General features: G+C 44.1%; 1 protein-coding gene across 1 annotated transcript; it reads right to left on the bottom strand.

The window, feature by feature from the left end:
* Positions 1-1,681: 1,681 nt before the first annotated feature.
* Positions 1,682-2,509, bottom strand: TMEM11 (transmembrane protein 11; the record flags this gene model as incomplete). Its single annotated transcript, XM_010176999.1, has 1 exon — positions 1,682-2,509. A coding segment is annotated over one exon (517 nt), but the record flags the coding sequence as incomplete, so codon positions are not given.
* Between the last annotated feature and the right edge of the window lie 7,617 nt (positions 2,510-10,126).

Below are 10,126 nucleotides of genomic sequence, written 5' to 3'. Positions count from 1 at the left end.
TTTTGTGTGGCTGGCAGAAGGATTTCAGGGCCTTCTGCAGCAATTAAGTACGTATTAGCTACAGCAGATAGGCTGCTAGTGCAGAATTCATCCAGTAGACGGGACTTTAGGAACAAACAACGTCAGGACTCGAAAGGCAGCTGCCCGGCAGTCTTGGCCTAACCACAGCAAGATGAAGTAGTTGCATTTCTTCCCCTCCTCTCTGCCAAGGCAACTGTACATTGTTGCTATAAATAGAGCCTCTCTGGATCCCAGCTTCTTTTAACCTTGGAGGGAGACAGCTCAGCCACTGTACGAGAGGCGAAGGACTGTGGTCACCCAGAAACATCTCGATGCCACTGGAGCGTCCTCCAGCCCACGTGCCCGCTCAGGTAGAGCTGCCTGTGCAGGTGGTGAACTCCCAGCAATCCCCGTTTGCCCAGCACACACACACACAACTGGGATGGATGCCCCGTTGTTCCTACACAAGCTGCATCAGCAGAAAAGCCCAAGTTGGAACGGTGGCCAGAAGCGCCTGCTGCAGTCTGGAGGCCGGGGGAGGTTCTTGCTGCCTGCGGCTGCAGTTTGGAAAGATAAAGATAGAACTACTGGATTTGGTGTCTGACCTCATGAGACTCTTTTCCAAGGTCGGTGCTTCACCTGTGGAGGTCAGACAGCAACCACCAGTGAAGCCAGCGGAGCACCTGTGTGCAGGTGGTTGTTATTACAGAGCTTTGCTCTTGTATTCAGATCAGAACAGCTGAAGCTGTGCCAAAGTGGCCTGGTAACTGCACACCACGCCTATTTTCCATCTGGTAGGAGGAGATTAAAGAAAGCAAGACACTATCTTTTAAAAGTAACCGTCAGATCTTGCAAAACAGTAAATATTTCCTGTTCTAAGAACAAGATTTTGACAGTTTTCAGCTAAAAGATGAATTAATGCACGAGATTTGATTCTAAAATTCCAGATAACACAGTTAGAAGGTACAATGAGGCGGATGCCTGGCAGCAGGAGCGGTGGAATCGCGTGGGCAGGGCACAGCTGCCAGAGCATCAGCAGCAGGTACAAAGCATGAGGGTGGGACAGCCAGGCTCCCACCTCGGCTGCACTTGGTACAAGACATTTCAGTGGAGAGGTGTCCACGTAAGGAAGAGCTCGTACAGGAACTGCAGAATGTGTTTGTAGCTGCAGACCGACAGCGTTCTCTCCGTTGTGCAGAGAGATAACGGTTGGAGGTGGCAGGACAGCAGAGATTTGGACACCTTGAGCCCCAACCATCAAAATTTAAGCAATTAATTAAAAGATATAAACACTGGGGGTAACAAAACCCTCTTCCAAGAAACACAACTAGTGAAGCAAGAGGAAAAGCCAGACTCTGCAGCTGTTCCTTCACCAGACGACTGCTGTGGAGTAACATGGATGCTGCTGCCACGTGCAGTGGACAGGAGGAATATGAGGTCTGTGTGTGAACATGCATGGATAATTACCACCCCTGGAGCTCCCACAGCAGAGCCTCCATCCCCTGGAAGCACACTAGAAAAAGGGAACTATGAGAACAGTAACAAGAGAGCAAAAGCATTTGAACTTCTCATCCTTTAATGGTCAATGATAACTTCTGGCTGGTTCTGTGTAATACAATTAAACAATATACTTAAATGTTTCCCAGAAAAAAAAAAAATTTTCCCAAAAAAAAAAAAAAAAAAAAAAAAAGAGGAAAAAAAAAAACCTCTCACACCCCCTCTTTCTAGAACTTTCTTTCATCGACATCCCGCTGCTGGATTGGACTCCCATGGCCTAACATACAACTCTCAAGTCACCACACATCCACATCTTAAGTGTAACGAAGAACTGAAAAAACCTTGGTGCACCAGTGATGTGTTATTTTTTAAAAAATAACATCTCTATTAAACCAAATCCTTCCCAGTCTCCACTGCTTCTCAAAAAGAGGAAAAACAAAATGTTACTGTGGGAGTCTTAATACACTTGGTGGGTTTCTCTCTTCCCTGCTGAAGTCATACAGCATAGAGTTCATAGATCTTCTTTACACAGTACACCAGGGCAGCGAGTGCTATCGTGTTGTGCAGTCTCTTTCTGTGCAGGTCGTCCTTCCTCACCAGCACCACCGGAGTGGAGGAGGTGAGCGTATGCAGGGGCAGGCGGGAAAGTTTATAGGCATCATACTCTACTTGGTACTTGCAACAAGGATCAAATTGCCAAGAGATACCATAAAGGGTACAGCAAGCCACGCTCAGCACACCAGCGGGCAGGGAGATGTAGTGAGAATAATCTACTGGAAGTGCCAGAGGGGTGAAGAGACAAGTGGTGCCCGCTAACACGGCCGTCTTGTGCAGGCAGTTCCCGACGGTGATCCAGCGGGCAGTCTCGTCCCCGATGCGAGTGGGCTCTATCACTATGTACTTGTACTGCGCTTCCAGGGCCTGCTCCAGCTCATACTCAAACTGGTCCTGAGCGTTCTCTCCATTGTAGATCTCATGGACAATATAACAATCCGTGGAGGACAAAGTGACCCTGTTAACAGGAAACACAGAATTAAAACTACGGAGCTTAAAGACGAGACTTTTTACCCACCCAGCTGTGAGAACAAGGAGAGAACAATGCCCAAAGCGAGGGCAGCCCCTCCAGGTCAGCCTCTGCCTCTGCTCAACAACAGGCAGCTTTTTCAAATCAAGAGTCATTTCACATCAGCTCATTATGCCTGTGGGACATGAAGTCATCCCAAAATAATAATAGAATCACCAAATGGTTTGGGTTGGAAGGGACCTTAAATCTCATCCAGTCCCAACCCCCCTGCCAGCAGCAGGGACACCTTCCACTAGACCAGGTTGCTCAAAGCCTCATCCAGCCTGGCCTTCAACACTTCCAGGGAGCACAACTTATTTTTCCTTACCTTCTCCTAACTTGGAGGAGTTGGAGCATCTTGTAACAACCCTGAAATGGTTCCTCACACCAATACCCGAGCGGTTTCTCTAGAGATACTGGAAATGTCAGCCCTTAGCAACCACACCAGATCAATGAATGAACTACATGGATTTAAGGAGTTTTCACAGAAAATAAGACTAGCAACTCATCCATCAAGAGGGGAAGTTGCACTGCAAGGTTTTAAAGAGAGGAAACATCTCCAGATGAAGATGTTGGCTTTCTCCCCACAATAACTACCTCCGTGCCACTGCTGCAGCTTGTTATTTAGTCCTCAGTAGTAAATCCCACCTAGTAAATCCATAGTAAATCCAAGCAGGATGGCCACTGGAGGTGAAAAAGTAGCAGAGCCCTCTGTTACAGCACGATTCACTCCCTCTGCTGAAATGGGGCACAGCAAAGCAAGAATGGAACATTTCTTTTAACCCAGGCAGGCTTCAACAGTGAAGAAAGCTGCTCGCTTACCTCAGAGCACGGTCCCTACTGACAGGGGATTCACAAGACTTATGTCCCTCATGTGAGTAACAGCTTTTAGCTCCCTCAAATCACATCCATCTCCACCTCCCCTCCTCCCTCTTCACAAACATCACCTCAGCTGCAGCTACCTTCAGGTAGCTACTACCTTCAGCTACTAACAGACTGTTAACAAACAGGATGATGACTGTTTTAGCTCTGCTGAGAAAGGGTAAAACCCCATCCACTAGAACAAGGCAAAATCCTCCCTGCTAAGCACAAGAAATGACTATTTCTGACACACTTGTGCTTAACCAGAGCAAAACAGAGCACACGGCCTCTCAAGGATAAAAATATCGAGCAGATTCCTTTAGCAGGAGGAGAACAAATCGCACACACATTTGACCTCATCACAGCAGACAAAATAAACCTCATCCCAACAGCATCTTGATATTGGGAGGCAAGACACTGCTGAGCAGAGAATGAAACTAGTATTTTTTGCTCCATTAGTACAATGGTACTTATATGCATCCACTGGAAAATAATGTAGAGGAAAATAGCCATTCTCAAGCTACCACGTTCCCAGACATGACCCTTAACGTGCAGCTCCACTCACGCTGCAGAGGGGAGCGTGTAGTGACCATCTGTAATCAAGAATATTGTTCAATTACAAGCTGTTGCCAGAAGTAGCTGCTTTTGTGAACAGGGACAAACATATCACCCAGCAGAACCCAAAAGGAACCAGCCTCTCTCAAAGCAGGCTAATAAGCAGTTGCATTAAAAGTCTGGCTGGAATTTATATAAACTACAAGGAAAATTCAACTTACAGGCTGGTTATTGAGTTCTCTACATGGTAAAAGGAAAAATAGAAATCCACCTGAATGCTGTGCATGCCAGGGGCTTCTTCAGGGCCATCATCTTCTCAGACATAGCTTGGAAAATTCTGATTAACCCTTTCAGTGGTGGGCTCTGATATTATGTAGTGAACTGTCAAGTATTTAAAGAAATTTTAAGAAAATTCTTTTTTTTTTTTTTAATTCTTTAAAGAATTTAAAGAAAATTGAAAGAAAAATTTTGAACTATATAGAGTTCTACACAGTTCTACTACATCTCTAAATAACTAAGTGCATCAGCTAACACCAAGGAGTTTCTAACAAGGGATGAGTTAACCAGGTGTTTCTCTGATATATTAAGGACACAGCTGGGAATGGTTTCTGCCAAGGATTTTTTTCCTCTCCTTGATGACAACTGTTCCAAATGCAGCTTCTTCCAAATGAAAAATTCCAGTTTCATTACAAGGTAACTCAGTAAAACACCCACAGACCATATGAAACCACTTACTAGGGCATAATGACTTCAGGGAAAAGCTGTGGCTGGAAGGTAATTTCAAGCTGGAAGCTGACCCAGTGCTAACACAACCCTCCAGATAAAAAATTAGTATGTCCTACTAAGGAGCATTTTGTATCACCTAGGAACATGCAGTGGGGGTCTGCAACACAGAGAGGCAGAATTAACTTCAACTAAGAACTCCACAGAGGGTTAGGAGCAGCACAATGGCCTCGTCACCCTCAGATCTCCCTGCCACCCCTGGGAAAACAGGGATGAAGCAAGCCCGTTTCTTCTCCTGAAGAAGAACCATGAGGAAGTGGGCTTCAAACTCCAGGAATTGAGTCAAGTAACTCCATCACATGGGATTTCTCCCATCAGCCTCATTTCTCCTTGCTCAGATCTTGCTTGTTTTTCTCTCTGAACACCCCTTTTTTCTCCTTTCCCTGTCAAGTACACAAGCAGAACCGTACCACATCCAACAGCCGCCTGTCAAAGAGCAGGAATCCAACCGGCTTCAGCCAGAGGCAGCACTGTCCATCTCTTCTGGAATTTTTTGGCTTGCCAAGCTCTGAGGCTTTATAACAATACAGTCAAGAAAAGCACAGTCATCCTAAGCCAAAACAAGCAGAACCTAAAATATGTTCTGTTAAAACTGAACTGGGAACTGAACAGCACAAAAGCTTCATCCCTGACAGAGTCTGGCCCTGCTGAAGCTGCAAATGGCCAAAGAGGTGACCCAAAAACAAAGGGCAGAGAATGAAAAATTAGCTGCTCAAACACCAGCACACATGAAGAGTCAGCAACACAAGCAGAAAACCTCCATTTCTGTACCAGAGGAAGTGAGTTTATCATGTATTATTTCCACTGGCCAGCCCTGGAGGAGGGAAAGCTGGAGACTGGTTTGTTTTCAGATGATAGAGACACAGATGAGATACGAGGGCTTGAGAAGGTTTTAGACCTTGCTGGCATGCAGAGTAGGACCGAGGACCTCGACCCACAGAGCCAGTCTCTCCTGACACAGCCTTTCCATTGAACACAGCAGTTGCACATGAACAAATCCAGCCAAAGCAACTGGATTTGCTCAAACACTGGAGACAATGGAATGTGCCTTTTGGAGCTTGTCCCCCACGCCCCAGCGATGACAAAGGAAAATGCAGGGCTATGCAACCAACTCCAAGCTGGCATCCACTGGTTATGAAGTGTGGTGATTTTATATAAACTCCATTTTACTTAAAAGAATAGTAAATAACCAGTGTTGAAGACCTAGTTCCACGTGTTCAGAAGCCCAGCACGCTGTTTACTAGAGATCAGAACCTACAAGCAGTTGTTCATCAATCAAATGACTTCCCAGGACTTGTCTGCCCACCTCAAAAAAGGAGGTTAAATTAAAAAGTTGTAGAGCTATTCTGTAAGAATAATTCTGGACCTTATATCCAAATAGTTTATTCTACTGCAGCTTCATTCATTCTGTACTTTAGAAATTTTAAGTGTCTCATTCCTGGTGTCAAAGGAATGCAGAGATGGGGGAAGGTGACAGTGCCCTCAACTATTCAACATAGCAAGATGAAAATAATGTAAAACCACTGATGTAAAATGTTGATATTGCCATAAGGAATCGGTTGTTACCAGAGCTACCACCAGCAGGAGGGGCAGAAGTGTCTGTCTGAGCTATAGGGCAAGCTTCAAATTTCATTGGGATTATCTTCCTAACATGGGAATATCAGAGAGCAGCAGGAGAGGGGTGCTGCAGCTGGTGGAACAATAGCAACTCCAGCAACTTCCCAGCTCCAGCCCTCAACGCCGCTCCATTTCTCTGCCTCCAGCTTGGAAGCAGTTTCCTGGCTGCCTCCTGAAAAAAAACAGCCTGTTATAAATATACATCTTTATGGATGTAGAACTCTTACTGAATCCAGCTCCAAACATCAAGCTGGACAGCAATGCTTTGCTTTTCTCTCTGTACCATCTTCATAATGCTAGCAGGACGTTTTATCCTGAAGTTGTTTACTGTCTACAATGTGTCAAAATCTTTTATTCTGTTTTTCTTTATTTTTATTATAATTTTAAAAATTCTAAGGAGGAGGCACAATGCCATTCAGTGTGAAAAGATCTTAAGTTTTTTTTTCCAGGTACCAACTGGTAAAAAGAGAAACAAATGAAGAGAGCACTGAGAACAGGGCAGGTGGCAAGATCATGGAAGAAACATCCTTCCACCACTGTCCACTCGCAGGGAAGAATGTCTGAGCCTCCCAAGTTTGCTGCCCTCAGCCTAATGGTGTGTTCCTCCACCTGCCAGACAGACTTTTGGTGAGGGTTTCAAGTCATCCAACTATTTCAGTTCTGCAAAGTGTTCAGAATCTCAATTAGAAACAATCTAAATCTGCACAAAGATCTAGATTGTTTCTAGATCTAGAAACAGGTACAGTTCTGTGCAAAAACAACAACAAATAGTTATTTTTAAACCCCTCCCATAACACGTAGGTCACATTTTGTTTGATTTTATAAGAAAAGAACATTCCTGGTCAACAGTATTGCTCAGAGCACCAAACATCCATTCAGATCAACTGCAAATGAAGACTAGTGTGATTAGGAGTTAAAAAAAATAAGAGAGGAGAGGCCTGCAGCAGTATGATAACACCCGTCACCAGCAGCACAAACACACCAAATCTAGTTCAGCAGCACACAGAGGGAATTCATGCTGCCTGTGCAAGAGAACGGCAGATAAAGGACATCACAGGTGGCTAAAGCACAGTGTCTGGGGTCACTATCAGCATCTCAGCCAAGCTTAAGTCAATAGAGTCAAGACACGACAAAAACAAACACTAAACTTCCCCCCCCCACCCCACCCCCATAGAAATCCTTCTTGACATTTAATTTAATTTCACAATTAAGGAATGAGCTGTGGTCCAGCTTTAATTCTCAGTGGAAATATTCCACCCCAAAGTCATACTCAATGGTGTGTCTTTCTACTCAGGAGAGCTCCAGGATATGGTGCACAGACAGTACTGCCATGTTTGAGTTTAACTACCTGAAGAAGTGTTTTTTCTGCTGTTTTCTGAAGAATTCTGTTTCTGAACATGAATGTCCACGTGATCTACTGGTCTCAGGCCACGAGCTATGGCTTTAAGAAGGCCGTTCTCAACAGGCTGTCAACACATGCATTAAAGTGGAGGAAGAACAGGAAAAGCAGAGCAATAAAGCCAGTTTTTTGTTCAAATGATGTAGGAAAGGGAACGGGAGAACAGGGGTCAGATCTTCAAGCAGCAAGGGAAGACAACACCAAGGAAAACATCACCAGACCATAACAAAAAAACCAAACCCCAAAACCCTCTAGCCATCAGAGCAAAAAGAGGTGTCAATTTTAAGTAATGATTAGCCAGGCTAATGGAAACAGGTCAATCATTGCTGTGAGCAAACAGAGTACCAGAAATCTGAGCAGCAGCACAGGTAGCCAAGGCAGAGATCTCTTTAAGGGTGCAGAGAAGCCAATACAAGCAGCGGTGATGACATTAAAGCTTGTTCTTTCTGGAGTTTGTTAGAACATCTCCCAGGGGAACAAATGGCATTCTGGCTGGTGTTCTGGCAGTCATCGTGCTGAATTCTATACAAAAACACTAAGTACAATTCACTGTCTGTTCTGTATAAAAAACTTGGTTTGGTCTACAGATTAACAATTCCCTTCAGACAGTCTCCATTAAAGAGTCTATCCAGAATGAAGAAAACTAAATATTTCCTTGGTTCTCTTCAGTTTTGGGTTATTTTGTTTAACCTTATTATTTTACCACCAGAGTGCCAGTTGGAGTTCACAGCCAACAGCCTTTGAAATTAATGTCCTTACATTAATTTACATGAAAAAGTGAAGTGCTTTTCCTATTGAGGAAAGCACTTTTTGACCAATTACAGACTTCTTTGTTTAAATAAAGTCATTTATGAAGGGGTACAGTCTCCACAGATAAAGTTGCTTGGTTTTAGAGGGGGTTTTTTTGTTTGTTTGTTTGTTTTTTAATGAAAGCTGGTCTAGTTTAACAGCAGACAGTATTTTATTCACTACTGAGTCTCCTCATCTCCTCACACCACCTCCCAACACACAGATGCCTTTCAGACTCACTGGCTGGCAACTGTAAAACCTCCTCGAAGCAGCTCGTTTATGAGGAAAGCTGGATTAGCATATTCAGTTCAAAGGAACATGTCTTTGGACAAGAATCCTGCCCAGTGTAAGAAAACTGTATTCACCCTATAAAAAAGCCCATGTCATCATGTGATGACATCAGGGTCTGTCAGCACTGCCTTTTACACAACTCGCCTTGCCAGCAGTCAAACAAGATGGGTAGGTGTGATTTGGGATTAGCCGCTGATGGGAGAGAGGCAGAGGCGCAGTCAGGCGTATCTCCAGCTCCACAGTCACAAGGAGGAAGCAGAACCTGGCTGACATCACCCAACACCTATTACAGGTATGATCTTCCGTCAGGTTTGTATGGAATGACACCTGGAAGAACCACCATCTTGTGATAGGGATCGTGAAAGGCTGGTCAGTGGCGTCTCTGATGTCCTGGTTATGTCACTTCTCTGCTTTCTTACACTTATCTACGTACTTCTCATTGCCAAGGGAAAAATAACTCATGCTGTGGGTTCATGAAGTAACTCATGTCTATGAACAAGTATTTTTGATCATAAGATCAAGAGTATCACAGCTTAAAGAGTCACCTCAAACTACAATTATTGTCTAGTTCACAGATGAAGTTACAAGGTACCAACTCGCTTTTAAGTCTGCATTAATTTTCATCCTAGTAGAATAATTTTAATTAAGAGTTATTAAGCGTTCTTTGCCATATTTTTTTTCTTTACTTCTGCTGGTAGGACAGGTCTATGGCATGAACACTGCACACCTCATGTGGGTAGAGCTGGGGTAGGTGCCAGCACTGGGTGCAGACAGCTTTACCACAGCGCTCTGTGGTATTCTTAGTTGTTTATATAAACGACACTGATGCACTAATTCCATTGGCTCTTCCAGTTCAATTACTTTTAAACTCCCTGAACACAGACAGCCTTCCTGTTTTTCACCAGCATTTTAAGGGCTACTTGTGTCTCTCTCCTTGGCTATGTAGATTCAACACCACCAAAAAGAATATTGTTGAATTACAACAAGGGAGCAAAACAAAGCAAAAGGCAGAGCAAAAATTTAAGAGATCAGAGTCTCTAGGTAAGGCGGCAGGACAAAAGAAAATGTCTGGCAATAAAAACCCAACAGCTTTCAGCAGCTGCTGGTTACATCAGTCAGCCCTGGGGCAAAACAGGGAAAATACCAACGTAAGGAAATACAGGATTGAACCAGACATTTTAAGCAGGTGAAGAACTGAGCACACACATTGTAAAGGAACTCAACAAGACTTTTTTTCCTCTGTCGCTTTTTTTTTTCTCTCTCCTGTTTTA

Source organism: Antrostomus carolinensis, unplaced genomic scaffold (assembly GCF_000700745.2).
Source record: "Antrostomus carolinensis isolate BGI_N321 unplaced genomic scaffold, ASM70074v2 scaffold29991, whole genome shotgun sequence".
NCBI classification, from domain to species: Eukaryota; Metazoa; Chordata; class Aves; order Caprimulgiformes; family Caprimulgidae; genus Antrostomus; species Antrostomus carolinensis.
The sequence above is the reverse complement of the archived record's forward strand: the minus strand, read 5'-3'. Positions and strand labels throughout refer to the sequence as shown.